A 17,926-nucleotide genomic window follows, 5' to 3' on the forward strand; every position below is an offset into this window, starting at 1 on the left:
CGTGGAAGTGGAACCACCTTAAAAACCTTGGGGAAGGAAATAATGGTAAGTTTGGGACCCCTTTCCCTTCCTTAGTATGAGGCTGTATCATTTACTTGGCTGAAACTTAGGACTCAGCTACACGGGTCAATTATAACGCTATATGTGCATTATAAAAATGTGGCATCAGATGGTGCTGTAGAGCTGAAATCCAAAGTGAATGGTAAATTGCATTGGGAGCTTTTATAGCGGTCTTTTTTTCATAGTTCTTTAAAATATCTATGTAGATCCATCCTTATATCTATCCACGTGGCTTATTGTTGGCATAGGGGTGTCATGTTTGTGTCATTGCCCAAACAAAGCTTTGGGCCTAATGCAACTCTATGCCAGAATGACAGTTGCTGTTAACTACGGTTACCATACATCCAGATTTCTCCAGAGATGCCTAGGATTCCAAAGGTGATTTTTTTTTAATTTTGAAAAATGTCCAGTTTTTTTTGGGGGGGGGCACACTGAGGGAGCAGCCGAGCAGTCTGTCTGTCAGTCTGATGGGCATCTGGCTGGCTGAGCAGACCCCGCTTCTCCTCCTTGCAAAGTTAAGAGCTGTGTTGGGCCTCCCTTCTTTTTCTTCTCCTCCCCTCAGTGGCCTCCAGGCCCAGGCCTGGCTGGAGATCCCGCCAGTGCAGGGCCACTCGCCGGAGGAGGAAGCTGTGGGACGAGGAGCCTCCCTCACAGGTCTCCCTCCTCCTCCTCCTCCTCCTCCTCCTGCTGCTGCTGTTACGGGAGCACAATGTAGAAGCAGCCCCTTTTCTTGCTCCCCTTCCCCACAGTGACCACAGCTGTTCCTCCCCCCCCCCCCCAAGCAGATACGCAGTCGCAGCAGATGCCCCATCAACCCGAGGCAAGTCCAGGAGACTTTTCAGATGATCTTATTTAAGATTGCATAGACTTTTCAGATGATAACTTATTTAAGATTGCATAGTTACTGGAAGTGTGCCTCACTGAACACAGTAGGGCATACTTCCATAAACATTCACTTTTTATAGTTTATGAGGGACTACTGATTTTCTTGTTCAATAAGGCTTCCTTGATATCAATTCTGCAATATCCAAATAAAACACGTGTTTGTACCTGCAGCCTCATTTGTGTAACTTTAGATTTAGTATCATTTTAGAAATGTTTTAATTGTGTGAATTGGTTCATCTAGTTTCTTAGAATTCTAGTACACTTTAGAGAACAAATCTACAGCTAGCCATAACAGGAGGGGTTGCCATATGGTTATGCAGTTTTGGTACTTCCACTACCATTCCTAAGTATTGAAGGAAAAAGGGGGGCGGGAATCAATTTAAGTATAGGAATTGCTAACTTGTACTGTACTTTATACCAACCCTGAGCACAGGAAAGGTACTTCTTTTGGAAACTGATTTCCTTTCACAAACCTAGCAGACATTCCTTTCTTATTCTGCAGTGGCTTCCACAACATTGTGCTTTATAGCCCTCTGTTATATACAGTATGTTCACTGCCTGTGCCATGTCATCATATCATTTATGTTTAGCCGGGATCAGAGGGATCAGTCTCCAAGATCTCTGCTCCATTATCAGGAGCCTAGTAATAGCATACAAAACCCCATCCTTTCACTCAAAGCCCATGCCTTGTCCTCTGAGTCCAGCCCCCTCCATATTGCTCTACCCCATACACTGCCATCAGTCTCAGAAATAGTGCAGTAAGACTGGAGATCTTTATCAGTGGTCTGTGTTACATCACCAACCTGTGCTTGTCAAATTGTCTTCATTCTTTGCTTTTGACATTAAAGTAATGGAAAGTGCATGTCATGCAATGTTTTAAAATTTGATGGTACTGAACATTAAAGTATTATAAAATACAATCATGATTTTCTGGTTGGGCCCTTGATGTCTTTGGGTGGCTGGGGCAACCCAGTCAAACGGGCGGGGCACAAATTTTATTTATTTATTTATTTATTTATTTATTTATTTATTTATTTATTTCATGTTGCATATACACCATACATTTAAAGCACATTTAAAACAAAGAATATTGGGAACTAGTTTTTTTTTTTAAATAGGTGCTGGAAACTATACCTCTGTGAGGGATGAATTACAGGTCCTAGGATTCTTTGTGGTTTGCCAAGTGCTTTAAATGTATTATGAATGTATGGTGTGCATGCATACAATAAAAACTGTACTGACCAGATAATAGAACAACAATGAGGGGATTAGGAACAGAGGAACTATGAGTGCTATAAAGCAACAGAAAGCTAATAACTGCTAATGATGATGATGATGATGATGATGATGATGATCATTTATACCCCACCCATCTGGCTGGGCTTCCCCAGTCACTCTGGGCGGCTTCCAACAAAATATTAAAATACAGTAATACATCAAACATAAAATACAGTAATGAATCAAACATTAAAAGCTTCCCTAAATAGGGCTGCCTTCAGAAAAGATAGCTTTGCTGTGAACATGTGTAGGAAACAAACCAGTGTTGGCTTAGCATTTCATGTGAATCTCATGGTTTGTGTTCTTGCACAAGGGGATGGATGGGTGTGTTCATTACAAGCCATGACTTGTAAGATCATGTATTCCATCATGTGTGCACTGCGCCATTGGATTATTACTTTCCACATGGTGGAAATATACAACATTGATCAAAAGAAGTAATAAAATATACATAATAAAACAACTGTTTATAAAATGGTCCCTATGGTACAAGCACAGCCTTGTTTTTAAGCACGTGTCTGTCTGGTGGCCATTGGTGACCAGGAATTGCACACCCAAGAGTGAATGGAATCCCATGCAGGTGAGTAACTGAGCTGGTCAAAGAGGGATGAAGCACTCTGTTGACTTCACTGTACCCAACATAGTAATGAAGGGACTGCTAGAGGAGGGTAGCCTCTTCCTCCTCAGTCAGTATAGAAATGAACCTCTCTGTCCCTTCTTTGCCAGCCCCCAGCAGACTGGTATCATTTCTTTGTAGGGTAATAACTTTCAGGGTTTGTTTATAAGGCTGTCCTAGCAAAGTATCTTACAGCTTTCTCTACCCAGGCGACAGTTCAGAAGATGCTGTTTTAGTACTGAATGGGTGACAGACAACCTTTTCTTATTCACAGTTCTTTGTTTCAGACCACCAGTTAGTAGGGCATTGCCTCAGCCTGAAAAACTTCAGACAAATAACGTTGGCAAAAAAAAGAGACCTATAGAGGTAAGAAAACGTGCTATTCTTATTAACATTCTCATTTAAACTTCATTATAACCAACTATATGGGGTGTAATAGAAATTTAATTAAACTGCTTCTGTAAACAAATGTCTTGTGGACAAACAGGCAGAATAAGTGATAATTTATTCTGCATCTATTTAAAGGGATCTTTCAATAGCCCAGACAGACTGGCAGAATAAAAGGGGAATTTGGGGGCAAACTTGTGGGCTGGTCAATACTGCAAGCAGAATATTTACTCCCAATACATTTGTGGTGAAGTGAGTTATAGGATTTTTCTTGATGCTTTGGAACACTATTAAAAGAAGGGGGGAAATTCATTAAACAGCTTGTACAGTGCTGTTCAAAGATGAAACCATGAAATACGGTAGCTTTTATTCACAAGGAAGCTTGTGGTGATCATAAATCTGTTTTCTTAGGATCTAGTGCTGGAGCTGGTGTTTGGCTATCGTGGTAGAGATGGCAGGAACAATGTGCACTATTTGAATGATGGTGCTGATATAATTTATCACACTGCATCTGTTGGAATTCTGTACAATGTGGCAACAGGTAGGAAACATATACAGTAGATTCCATCTGGCGTTGATACAGTGTTTTTATTTTCTTTCCCCCTCATAGATGTGATATTTGTACTTTCAATAATATACCGTATTTGTCTCTGTAGGCTCTCAGTCTTTTTACCAGGAACATAATGATGATATTTTGTGCCTCACTATAAATCAGCACCCCAAGTTTATCAACCTTGTGGCAACTGGCCAAGTAGGTATGTTTGTATTTTTTAAAAAAGAAATTAATATATATGCATGAACAGTTAGTCATGTGAATTCATAGATAGAAGAAAGCATTTGCTTATGCTGCTTCTGTTTGTATGAATGTTACTCAGTTACCTGTGCCAATTATATTTTTTCTTGTAACACTGAAAATTATTTTTAAAACACATTGATGCTTAAGGATGCTAATGCTATATTTTATTGCAGATTTATCAAAATGATTTTTTAAAGTTATTGAGCCCCATTTAATCACAAAACGTTTTCTTTTTTGATTCCACACCTGCCACAATGTATACTATCATGTCCAGCATACACAACACAGAGCAAAATGCCCATTGCTATGAGATGGACGAAGGAATGCAGGGACCCCCTAGGGGTGCAAAGCAGGTCTGTGCGCTTTGCAGATAGATGCATTGTGTACAAACTCCACAATATCTTCTGTGAAGACTGAGAAGCTATAGCAGTGTAGGTTGTACCTTCACATCAATACTGAGCCCATGTAGACTAGTAAACAATCCCGCAAACTCTGCCACCCTAGGATAACTTGGTCCTCTGTAACATCCTGCCAAGTGCTAAGAGCTGGGTTTTTTTGTTTTTTTCTACCATGCACCCAGGGCACCTATGTGATAAAGTATTGCCTGTTGCAGCATTATACTGTTTTCAATAGACATTGATGATCATTCACTTATTTAGGAGAAACGAAGAGGAAAATATACAGTAAACTTTTGAAGCAGAGATAATATAAAAAGATTGAGCTTTCAAAATATGTAACAAAATCAAAAGTGCACTAATTGAAAAGCAGTGATCATAAACAATCCAGCGCACAGTAATCAGAACAATTTTTCAAATGGGTTGATTAAAGTTGTGCAGGGATGAAAGTGGTCCCTTTTGTACAAAAACCATTGCCAAAAGCTAATCATATAATTTGGGGTAGGAAAGTATTTCTGCAATTTTATTTAAAATTATGCTAAATATGTACCAGAACACAAGGTATTTAGCCAGAACAGATGGAATTTTGAACTGCAGTCTGGAAGATTCTCAGATCCAAACATGATATGGTTTAAATGACAAGTTTAAGGTAGATGTCATGATCCAGCAATTGATTCTGAGAGTAGGTGCACCAGTGTATGCACAGAATTCCCTATACTTCTCATTCGAGAGAGGGAGGCTTCTTTAAAAGAATGTACAAGTAGATCTGCTCATTTCATTTAAATGAGTGTTGCACCTGCATCCTTGAGATCCCCATTCTGCATTCAAGAACACATATAGAATCTGGATCTGACCTATGAACTTAATATCACAGAAAATATGTTAAGAGTGGCAATTATGACAGTGGTCATTGCTGGATCTATTACGTTTTTGGATGTTGATACTTTTTACAAACACACTGAGTTGGTTAAGATCTAACAAAACATGGATTAGAGGATCAGGAGTGTGCTGTGGACTTGTATTCTTCCTCCTCATGTCTCCGCAGGCTCAGGTTTGATTACTTACTCCCTGTTTAGCACAAAGAATTTGCCATCATGTCTGAACGAAAAACTGTGCTTACCAATTCTGGATTAGAGGGCAAATGTAAACCACCATTCTGCAAACTGTGACCTATTTTAAATAAGAAATTACTAACTGGATCTTAATGCAGAAGGGGAAAGAGGGATAAGGAAAAGAAAGTAGATCAGTCCAAGGCTCACTCGTGTAATGTGAAACCATGGCATTACACATAGTCCTCTGCTATTTTTCCCCAACTGTTGAAAGAAATATTATTTTAAACCATCTCTAACCAAACAGTTTTGCTCTCCATGCAACTGAGAATTCAACATCACTCAAGTTTGTTTAATTTCTAACTAAACATTGTTCAAGGAAAGGCATCTCCATGCCACTCTGTATATTCTGTTAGTGGAAGCAATAACAACTAACTATATATGGTTAGTAAGTTCCCGTTTAATATACCTGCCACAGGGTTCATATTGTTAGACAACAATTCTGAAACCAAAGCTTGTACTTTATACCACATATATTTTAGTTATCATTTTCATTCTGGTTGTAATTATTTTTCTGCTGCTTTTCCATTACAGGAGACACAGCAGATATGTCAGGTAAGGGAAACTAAATTTTAACACCTTCAGGTATAACTAGGTTTTTTGACATTACACACAGTACTGTAGGTAGGTTAACTGAATATATTTCCATGATATCAAATGCTACAACATTAGCACTAAACACAAAATTCAACAAGATATAAATATGCAAGATTTCCTTTAGATGAAGTCAAAGAATAATTTTAACACATTCTAAAGTTTATTGTATTATACCCACCACAACCACCCCAGTGTTTTGATAAGTGATAAAACATTTTATAACCTATTTTCTTATTTATATAACTTTTAATTAATTCAGTTTCTGGAAAATCATTGGGGCTGACAACAAATGTTTCTGTTATAAATATTATTTTGTTTAGCTATTCACTCAAGAGGCCTTGGTGACTGAGTTAATAAAGAAATCATCTTTCTCATTTACTGTATTGTCATGCAGTTTTTACCAGCCATCCAGAATGCTTATCAGTGCTATCAAATCCATTTTGTGAAATATCATTATGTTCCTTTGAAAGTCATAGTCTCAGCTGTGATCTTGTATAGTTGTTTTCATCTTGCATGAATAGGTGGTCATATTACATAGATGTGTATCAAACAGCTGACAGAAAAGGATAATGCACATGCTTGCCTATGTAGAGCAGTTGTTGTTGTTTCTGAACTCTTATCTATGCGATTCCCTTGATTATAATGTCTTGTGCCACTTGTGTAGCCTATAGTGCACAATCAGATATTATGTCTCAGCATAGTATGTTCCTCCTAGGACATGTGATGAGGATAGAAGCCTAGCCTTTTAGATTTCCACTGTGGTCCTTGTTGACCATTGTCACATTCCAAAACAGCATCGAGCACATTTCAGAAGTGGCAGAGTGTGGCCTGGGATTGTGTAGTGCTGAAAAATGCACTGGAAAACATATTTCCCTCATATATTTCAGTCTTCTATAGACTCTTACCACCCATGAATGCCCCTGTACCATATATAGATATCTTTACTTTATTGCACAGATGACTTGGTGGGTTCCTACCTGGCATTCATACAATGCATTACAAGCAATGTATTACAAATTCAAGCAATGTATTACAATGTATTACAAATTAGATTAACAGTACAGGCCTCACTCTGTCTTCTTGGAAGTAAGTCCTACTGAATTCTGTGGGGCTTACTCTCTAGTAAGTGCACTTAGGATTGCAGTCTAAATTGTAAACTTGTGAACTGCAGTCTGTATTCATGCTTTGTTCCAATCTCATTAAACAAATGTAAGGGTGTGTATAATTTTATATAGATAATTTAAAATTCAGTTTTTTGTTCTTGTGTTAAGGGGGAACTGAATGAGACTTAAGAAGAAGAAGGTTCTGCTGTTAGATGCATCTTTTCTATATTTGGGTAATACTTTCCCAAATGAGCACTTTTTGCAGTGTTGGCTTCAGAAAGCAAGATTATAATTTCAGGTTTTGTTCTTTTAATTAAAGTTAGTTGAATTATTTAAGTGTTACAAATCCTACAAGCTTTAACCAACAAAACAAATTACTGATCTTCTTATATTTGTACAGCTACAGCACCTTGTATTCACGTATGGGATGCAATGAATAAGCAGACATTGTCTGTATTGCGATGCTACCATTCGAAAGGCGTTTGTTCAGTCAGTTTTAGTGCCACTGGCAAGCTTCTTCTGTCTGTAGGGCTGGATCCTGAACATACCATTACCATTTGGAAATGGCAGGAAGGTAGGAAGGTATTTGGTTTGTCTAAAACACATTTATCTTGTTCATTAATCACTACTTATTGGTACAATACAATTATCTATATGTGACTTTGAATTACAATTAATTCTTCCTATTAGGTGCCAAAATCGCTAGTAGAGCTGGTCATAATCAGCGTATTTTTGTAGCAGAATTCAGGCCTGACTCCGACACACAATTTGTTTCAGTAGGAGTAAAACATGTGAGGTTCTGGACACTTGCTGGAAGAGCACTTCTAAGTAAAAAAGGACAAACAAGTTCAATAGAAGATGCACGAATGCAGACTATGCTGTCTGTAGCATTTGGAGCTGTAAGTAAATAAACATACTCTTTACTACAGTTACTCTTTTTACTATTGATGTTTCCATGTTTTCATTAACTATGACTGCCTTTACTACTTTAAAGACTAAGCAGCTCAAACATAAGTTGCATTATAGATTTTGGAAGCCGTTGAATAGTATTTAAACACTTCGCGTTCCAATGCAGATATTTTGTATATTTAGAAAAACTGATTTATTTAGAAAAATATTTTTAAAAACATTTGAGGGTATTGAGGAAAGTTCTAGTAGTGATTCAGACTTCTCTGATAAAAACTAGTTCTGGAGCGAATGTTTTATGAGCAGTTACCAATATTGTGCTGCATCCATAATTCGCTAGAATCTGATTGAAACCTCGGTTGAGTACCAGATCTGAACATTTTTTCCTCTATATTATAAACTCAGAACATTATTTATTTATTTGTTTGTTTGTTTGTTTATTAAATGATGTTTGAATATTGCCAGAATGGTCAAATGCAGTTTTAAATACAGATACAAGAAAATCTAATCAGAACCAGCAGAAAACTCACATAAAAAAACAGAATAAATGGTAATTGCGTGTTAAGATCCCCAGGAGCTTCCCAAAAAATAAAGACACAATTGACACAGATTTTAGTTTTTAGGTTATTGGCATAATTTTGGCCACAACTTTATTGATTACAGATAGTGAGGGGTTTGTTTAGGCATTGGTTCCCGACTAGCTGCACCTGACCCCAGCATGGCAGCACTGACAACTGGGCCCCACCATATTGTCAGTACAGGTAAACATCATGGGGGAGCAATGGTCCAGAATCAGACTCAAGCTCACCCCAAATGCTCCCAGGGACTCTTGCGTGGCCCCCCCGAAAGGGGTTGACAAAAGCATGGTGAATCCCTGGATTCCTTTAACGGAAAAGCTTTGCGCATTGGAGGAGACAGGTATTCCAACCCCACCTCCGGACCACCTTGAACCAATGCCTAACTGCCAAACCTTACAAAATTGTGACAATTTGCTATGCGGCAGGCGAAACCTAAGTGGCACCAGCCAATCAACCAAATGGGAAAATTCCTACCAGGCCCCTGTCCCAAAATAGATGACCCACGACGGCATAGCAAGGTCATAGCAAGACCCTAAATATAGGGAGGGTGGGCGGGTGATCCGGTGCAGGAGGCGAAAAGAGGAAGCTCTATGCAATGTGCAGCGGTATATAAAGGTCCCTCAGTTAATACACAAAATTCCCCATTGGCCAGATTTGCCCAGCAACCGAGGGACCACCAATCAGGGTTGTTGTGGCTATCCAATCACTCCCACCCACACAAACAGTGAGGTCAGTCCTGATGATCTCACTGCAACACGTGCCCTCTGAGGAGCACTCAATTTACAAGAAAATCTCCAATACCATTAGAAAGCTACTGAAGTGCAACAGAACAGGACAGACTTCTCCTGACACCTAAAAATATGTTAAGAAGGTGCAAGGCAAACCTTTCTGGGGAGGGAGTTCCATATTGATACTACCAGAGAAAATGACATTTTAACTGGCTTTGAAAACAGGAAAACCTGGATAAGGGCCAATCTTAATTGGCAGGCAAGTTTCTATGGGAGAAGGTAGTGCTTTGTTTCCAGGCCATTAAAGTATTGAAACCATAAAACCAATACTTTTAACTGATAACATAAATCATTTTGCTGAAGATCTTTTGAACTGGTATAAAATGCTTGTAGCAGTTAACCACAGTTAGTATTCTGTCCACTGTGCTCTGCACCATCTGTAGTTTCATTATAAATATATGCATTTCCCCCCTTTTGAAATCATGTGATGATGAACACATTCCCTCCCTCCTTTTCAGAATAATTTGACATTTACAGGTACAATCAGTGGAGATGTGTGTGTTTGGAAAGAACATATACTGAATCGAATTGTAGGCAAAGCTCACAATGGGCCTATATTTGCAATGTACACAACACTACGAGATGGCTTAATTGTAACAGGAGGCAAGGAGAGGCCGTGAGTCTGGTTTTCTTACAGATACATTTTACAAATATATTAATGAATGCATAAATGTGTTGAAGTAAATTACACTGTGGTAGTTCTACTTTTAAGTATATACAATTCATTATTTGTACATAAGTAAATTGACAGCCTAAACCTATTTATCTCCATTTGCTGTAGCAGAGCAAGTAGTGACTTTTACTGACACAGCAACCATGGCAACTCTTGTTAAATGTTAGAAAAATTCCCTACCTAATTATTTACAATGAGTAAAACAGGAAACTGATTTGAATGATTTCACCTGTTTCCCACTAGTATTGCATGGTTTGCTGCTAGACTCAATCTTCTTTAGCATAATACTAATAAACCTTTCAGCAAGGTAATCATTTCAAAGTGAGTAACTGACTTTAAGAAATAATCTTGTATTTTTTATGTTTTCCTATATTCTTACTGCAACAAAATGTATTATAAAGTAAGGAGTACCCTCAGTCATTTTCTCTCACATAGGAAAGAGTTAAGCATGTACTAGATTATGTCTAAGATTAGGGGAATGAATACCCAAGTCAAGGGAGTGAAAAGTTGAGCAGTCACGCTCTCACTGGCTAGCATATTAGCCTTAACTACAATGTGACATGAAATAGTTAAAATAACAAAAGCGTCTACAAAATAGTAAACATGTGCTTAACAACTATGACAAATGTGGAAATCTAAAAATTACATACTCTTAAGTAAGCTAAAACCATTGCAAAATAGTTTGTGGATAGCAAAACTGACATAATATTTTATATTTTAAAATAGCGGTTTTAATTATTCATTCGTGAATCTCAACTGTGATATCCATTGAATGAATGGAATATGGGATTTGTACACATGCATTTTACATTGAGCGATTTTATCTATTCTTTCTATAATGTTTATTTTCACTAGATCAAAAGAAGGTGGAGCAGTTAAACTATGGGATCAGGAGCTAAGGAGGTGTCGTGCCTTCAGATTAGAGACAGGACAGATAATTGACTGTGTTCGCTCTGTGTGCAGAGGCAAAGTAAGTGCTGGTCTCCTTAAAGAGATGACAACATCTATCATGTTGATTCATATTGGTTTTATATCATCTTTGCTTATTTGTCAGCAACCTATTTTTTCTGTTTGTTTCTAAGCATCATAGCATGGCCACTCTCAATTTTAGCTGTTAAAATTCTATTCAAATATTAGATAAGAAGAGCTTGTTAGACAAAAGGCTTATGTAGTCCATTGCTCTGACTGTGGAGGTAGCATATAGCCGTCAGGATTAGTAGCTACTCCATGTAACTACTCCATGAATTTTGTCTAATCCCCATTTAAAGCCATTCAGATTGGTGGCCTTCACAACATGTTGAGGAAGCATATACGCATGTTGGCATTTTTGGTATTTAGTTTCTTTGTTGTACCTTTCACTGCTGTTTCTTGACTTGGGCAATACTCTAGCAATATTGAGATCCTCTCTGGTGCATGAAAGTATTGAGGAAGGGAGAGAAAGAAAGGAGGAACACTGATAGGAGAAAAGTGGCAGTTTTCACAGCAGGAGAGGTTTGAGCAAAGAGGGGATGGAGGAACACAGAGAGAGAAAGTGGTGGTTTAAAGCAATGTGAGATATCTAATTAGATTGGAAAGGGAGGAACAATGAGGGCTATCTTTTTGTTCTTTAAGTTTTAACAAGCAGAAAGAACGAATATGTCTACAACACAGAAGCACAAGCTAACACCAAAAAGCTAACATGGATAAAGCACAGTCTTTCCCAATTTCCTTCTTGCTCTACTCAAATCTTTCCCAGTGTTTAAAATGAGAATGTGTGTGCAAAGGGGCAGGCGGGCGGGCTGCAAAATAGAAGAGAGAAGGAGGCATGGAAATGGGCATGGTCTGTATGCAAGGGACACTTGAAAAGAGGTGGGAGAAGGCGGGTGGGGAAGGAGGTGGAGGTGAAAACCAGGCAGTGCAAAGGGGAGTGAAAAACAAGGAGGGAGGAAGAGGCATGGAAATGAGAATGAAGGTGAAAATAGGAGTACAAAGGGGTTTCAGAAATAGGGCTGGAAAGGTGAAAAGGGAGCTTAGTAGTTGCAAGGGAAGCTCAGGGGTTAACATGGGGGAAATAGTAGGAGGTTAGCAATCAGAGTGAGCAAGGATCCTGCCCCCCTAGTATTTAATATTTTCATGATTTCAACAATTCCTTTAGTGGAAATATGTTCATGATTTCTAAGTTACTATGCATAGATTCATGTTACCCCTCATCAACAGATGCTATTTTTAAAAATAGTTTTCATTAACTGAACATTGTTCCAGGGGAAAATTCTTGTTGGGACAAAGAATGCTGAAATAATAGAAGTTGGAGAAAAAAATGCAGCATGTAACATTCTAATTAATGGTCACATGGATGGGCCTATCTGGGGACTAGCAACACACCCTTCTCGTGATGTTTTCCTTTCTGCTGCAGAAGATGGGACAGTCAGACTCTGGGATATTGCTGATAAAGTAGGTATAAAAATTACAGTAAGACTATATAATTGTTTAGAAAAATTATACATTAAAAATAAACCCGCTGAGAAAACTTGCACATATTTTCTTTTAAATGTATTTCCAGGAATTAAGTAAACGTAAGAGCTAAAAATAAATTGTGACATAATCTTGCTATGCTATATTCATTGTACATAAATGGAAACATTTAATTGTGCTTCCTTTTAAAAACCAATTCTCACAGAAGATGGTGAACAAAGTAAATTTGGGCCACGCAGCACGCACTGTGTCTTATAGTCCAGAGGGCGACATGGTGGCTATTGGCATGAAAAATGGAGAATTTATTATCTTGTTAGTGAACTCTTTGAAAATATGGGGAAAGAAAAGGGACAGAAGATCAGCCATTCAGGACATCAGGTGAGATATCATGTTCCCTTACCTGCTGTGGTTCTGGATTCTCTAAAAATTATATCCGCATCTTGTTGGATATGGTAGATGTGCATGCATGAGGATGCAGCATTAAGAACATAAGAGTATCCCTGCTAGATTAGACCAAAGTCCCATTTATGCCAGCAATCACTCCCCACAGTGGCCAACCAGGTGCCTATGGGAAGTCCACAAGGACATGAATGCGACAACAAGGAGACTTGAATGTGACAGCACTCTGTCCAGTCATGTCCCCAGCAAATAACTATTAATTTCAGGGCCATGGGTCATTCCTGTATTGCAGGGGGTTAAACTAGATGACTTTTATGGTCACTTCCAATTCTATGATTCTGGAAATTCACAGCCACCATGATCTAGTTATTGATAGCCTTATCCTCCATGAATTTGTCTAAACTCCTTTTTAAGCCCATCCAAACTGGTGGCAATCACAAGATCTTGTGGTAGTGAATGTACTGTGTGCACACTACTGCCTGTCACCATTTTTTGAAGGGAACAGAGTGATTTAGGCCACTTTAAGACATACAACCAGTAGCAGCCAGTGGGGTGGGTCTGCGTTGCTCACCTGGGTTCCCGATGCTGCACATCTCTGCCAGTCAATCTGAGGGGGAGGGGCAAGGTACCAGGGAACTTGGCACAGTGTAAGTGGCAGGAGCCTTGGATTAGCTCTGCCACTTCATGCCCACTGCACTGAGTTCCCCACTGCTTTGCCATTCTCCCTCATGGTAATTGGCAGCGACGTGTGTGAAGCCAGCTCAGCAATGCTGTGCTGTGCTGCTAACCTCTACTGCACACCGCTGACATAAATAGACACCTGTTTGGTGGGTGCATGTGCAAGCCAGAAAGAGAACTTTTTAAAAAATATATATGCAGATTTTGCAAAGCCCTAGTGAAACCCCAAGGTTTTCAAGAACATAAATTACTGACAGTTTCAGTGGTGGTATTTGTGGAGTCTATATTTAAGGTGCTGTTTAACTAAGGTTTATTCAGAGTAGACCCACTGAAATTAATGAACATGACTAAATGAGTAAAAATGTAGTTGAATACCATGCTACGTACAGATGAACAGAGAACAAAACAGGAATAGCATAACAAGTAGAGTAAAGGATGCTATTTGATGTGGAAAAAATGTTTGAAATGGAATAAAACCATTTTGTGGCAGAGAAAATTGTTAAGAAATGACCAAGTTTGATTTGGAGAAGTTCAGTTAGTGATTAAAGGGGGGGGGGGAAATACTCCACTTGATATATACTATGAGAAAGGCATGATTTGATGACATTGTTAAAGGTAAAGGTAAAGGTACCCCTGCCCGTACGGGCCAGTCTTGCCAGACTCTGGGGGTTGTGCGCCCATCTCACTTAAGAGGCCAGGGGCCAGCGCTGTCCGGAGACACTTCCGGGTCATGTGGCCAGCGTGACATCGCTGCTCTGGCGAGCCAGAGCCGCACACGGAAACGCCGTTTACCTTCCCGCTGGTAAGCGGTCCCTATTTATCTACTTGCACCCGGAGGTGCTTTCGAACTGCTAGGTTGGCAGGTGCTGGGACCGAGCAGCGGGAGCGCACCCCGCCGCAGGGATTCGAACCGCCGACCTTTCGATTGGCAAGTCCTAGGCGCTGAGGCTTTAACCCACAGCGCCACCTGCGTCCTACATTGTTACTTAGAAGTAAATCTGTGTTCAGTGAGGCTTACTCCAAGATAAATGTATATAGAACTGCAGCATTGAAATGTCTTTTATTTCATATTTATATAGCATATGCTTTAAATCTTTGCTCCATTTTATACCACAGTCATTTTACAAAATATCTGGCATAAAAAGTAAATGAAAAAAAATAATATTTTGAGATTTGTTTAATACAATGTCACCAGCAAGAACTCATTTAACCTGTTTATCTACATAGGTTCAGTCCAGATTCTCATTATTTAGCAGTGGGTTCCAGTGAAAATGCAGTGGATTTTTATGACCTGACATTGGGGCCTACTCTTAACCGAGCTAGCTACTGCAAAGACATTCCTAGTTTTGTAATTCAAATGGATTTTTCAGCAGATAGCTGTTATCTTCAGGTAAATATAACTGGGAGCTTTTATTTTTTTATTAATTTATTAATTTGTGTGTTACTAAGGTATGTATTTTTGTTTTTATATTGTAAACTTCCCTGTGATCTTTGGATGAAGGGCAGTATAAATATTTAATTAATAATAACTATTTCCAATACCTTACTGTGTTTATCGTCTCTCACATGTAAGTAGAAATACATCTTGGAACTGATGGTTAGTTTATGTCCAGGAATTAAAAACTCCTATTTGTTTCATGTGTTACACAGGCTCAGACACAACAAAGAGCACATTGGGAAGGCGCAGTGCTGCAAATAGGCTTGCAAAATAGAAGCGCAGTTAAGCAAAGTTTCTGTCTGTCAGCACCAGTGCCTCTATGTGTCTATCAGGCCACCAGGATCTGTGTAATTAGTGAACCCTTTTTCAAGCCATTGTTATCATGCCAATAGCCAGCACCCACATTTGCAACCTCCATGCAAAGGTGCTGGTTCTCATGAATGGTGCCACTGTAAGCTTGAGAGTGGCTCCAAGTTATTCACTTAGAAGCTGTCATTATGTCTGAACCACTTTAAAGACAATTCAGCTTTTGTGTTGTGTTGTAGAAATGCACTACTTTTTATATTCCTAGAATATTCTGTTAAGTATTGTTACCATGACAAGGCTCAAGCGAAAACCAAAGCCGAATAAGAATAAGAATAGGACGGTTGACAGGATAGCATAGGATCAGGTACATACACCAACAGTTTTACTGTTGATTTTGAAAATTATATTGATTAGTATCTCTTGATATGTTGACCTATTTGTTCCTTAGCAGAAACGTATTTCAAGACAAAAATATCATCAGAATATCTGCAATTGTATCACTCTATACTAATTCTTGTAGGTCTCTACTGGGTCTTACAAAAGGCAAGTTTATGAAGTGCCTTCAGGAAAACAGCTCCTGGATCAAACTGTGATTGATAGAATAACATGGGCCAGTTGGACCAGGTAAATCCAGACATACTGAAGCTTTCTTAAAATATGCCACATCATTTCCTGCCCAAATTTATGCAATTCCTGTTTTATGGATGTATAAGTAGTTTTTCTGACACTATTTGTGCTGTGACATAATTGCTGTGCACCACCCTGTACTGTTAATAGAATAAATGATCTATGTAAACACTTTAAATAAGTAAATAAATTTACATCAGTCCTCTAGATCAAAATATGTTTCTTTAAACGGCTCCATTTTCTACCTTTTGCTTCAGCATTTTAGGAGATGAAGTTGTTGGAATCTGGTCCAGGCATGCTGAGAAAGCCGATGTAAATTGTGCCTGTGTTTCTCACTCGGGAATCAGCCTTGTAACAGGCGATGACTTTGGCATGGTCAAGCTGTTCGACTTCCCTTGTCCAGAAAAATTTGTAAGAACCTTTTGATTGAAGATTATGAGAGCTCCTTTACTAAGGTGAACCGCTGTAAAATTGGAGAAGGAAAATTGCAGGATATTTTTCTTTACCACCTAGTTTTCTTCAACAGGACCTCTGGAGTCCTTTGAAGATTGAAAATGAAAGATACAAGTATCATTGCTTGCTTGGTGGTTTGAGTCAATGGGACAGTCCTGACTCCATTCATACAACTTGCCACTAACCTGTTGCAAGTAGCTGTTGTGTGCCCAGGTGCTGCAACCCTGCCAACCTGACCCAGTAAAGAAACCAGTCAAGACTCAAGGCCACAACTTTATTGATTCCAGATGTAAGAGGTCTGACATGGCCATTGGCTAATTTGGCAGGTAGTCAGAGAGCCATTTTGGTTCCCAGCCATCTGATATTCCCCCAGCAGAAGCAGCCCCTCATCGGGAAACATTGGGCAAGGCAGCGCCGGCCTGCAATGCTGTCCCACCTTCTAAGATGTAAGCGGATTTGCATGCCCAGGTGCTGCCTGCAACAAGTAGCAGTTGCAGCCCTTTGTGGACAGTTGAGTAGCAGACTGGACTCAGCCTAGCCCCAGAGTGCTGTTCCCCAGTGGAGGATCACAACAATGAGAGAACAAATGAAAGAATGCATGTGCAACTGCAGTATCACTGTTCTGCAGTTCTCTACATAGAAACAGAAGTGTGGTTCAGCAGCTGGATCAGTGCAAACTTTAAATCGATCCAGGCGCTCTGTTTCTAAAGGGTCAGGAAAGATTGGGATAGTGTGGCAGTAATGTAGATGGTAGCAGCAGGTTGTGGGCGAGATAGATTAAAAATAATTCTACATATGCATACTGTGGGATTAGGGACTCGTTTTAAAAATAATGAATATGACATGTAGCTTTTGTTTTATTTCAAAGGCAAAACATAAACGATTTTTAGGTCACTCAGCCCATGTGACGAATATTCGTTTTACAAGTGGGGACAGATATGTTGTTAGTGCTGGCGGAGATGACAGCAGGTATGTAAATCTTTATCTAAATGCTAGAAAAATACAGATTAAAGAAAATTATTTTCTGCTTTTCCTGAAAATGGACTCAGTGTTTGTATTCCACTCCCTCGCTGTGCAGACGTGTGGGAATGTTTTAATCACATGTCTGTGTTTTACATTCCAGCACTGATTGTTGGAGTCTTGTGAACGGAAGTTCCGTTCTGTATTGCTTTTGTGTTCTCTCTTCTTTCTGAGAGCAAGAAGGAGAGGAGCCATGTTTTCCTTTGTCCTGATTTTGTATATAAATAAAGTAGCTTAGTACTCACATCCCAGAGCCTAGGTTCTGCTGATGTTGTTTCTCTGCTAATGTGTGCTCAGTGTCTCTGGACATGAGTCACAGAATCTCATTGGGGAGGAAGATTGAGGAGCGGCACACAGATGAGAGGAACAGGCTGGCACATATA

At 39.2% G+C, this 17,926-nt stretch overlaps 1 protein-coding gene across 5 annotated transcripts in view; it reads left to right on the forward strand.

Annotated features, from left to right (window-relative positions):
- Nucleotides 1–17,926, forward strand: part of EML5 (EMAP like 5) — a 102,789-nt gene that overhangs the window by 74,942 nt on the left and 9,921 nt on the right. For 3 of the 5 annotated variants that reach the window (XM_083730425.1, XM_083730427.1, XM_083730422.1), the window contains 14 exons: nt 3,127–3,205; nt 3,638–3,767; nt 3,883–3,981; nt 6,061–6,081; nt 7,627–7,800; nt 7,917–8,125; nt 9,957–10,114; nt 11,027–11,141; nt 12,413–12,601; nt 12,828–13,000; nt 14,927–15,089; nt 15,964–16,067; nt 16,328–16,481; nt 17,392–17,492. Coding sequence is in view for 2 of the 5 variants with exons in the window: in XM_083730422.1 (XP_083586548.1) it covers nt 3,127–3,205; nt 3,638–3,767; nt 3,883–3,981; nt 6,061–6,081; nt 7,627–7,800; nt 7,917–8,125; nt 9,957–10,114; nt 11,027–11,141; nt 12,413–12,601; nt 12,828–13,000; nt 14,927–15,089; nt 15,964–16,067; nt 16,328–16,481; nt 17,392–17,492 (1,869 nt within the window). In the remaining 3 variants the exon portion in view is untranslated. Of the gene's footprint in view, nt 1–3,113; nt 3,206–3,637; nt 3,768–3,882; nt 3,982–6,060; nt 6,082–7,626; nt 7,801–7,916; nt 8,126–9,956; nt 10,115–11,026; nt 11,142–12,412; nt 12,602–12,827; nt 13,001–14,926; nt 15,090–15,963; nt 16,068–16,327; nt 16,482–17,391; nt 17,493–17,926 lie in introns of all 5 variants that reach the window. The other 2 variants (XM_083730426.1, XM_083730423.1) reach the window with 2 other exon arrangements.

This window comes from Podarcis gaigeae, assembly GCF_964106915.1.
Source record: "Podarcis gaigeae genome assembly, chromosome: 1".
NCBI lineage: Eukaryota > Metazoa > Chordata > Lepidosauria > Squamata > Lacertidae > Podarcis > Podarcis gaigeae.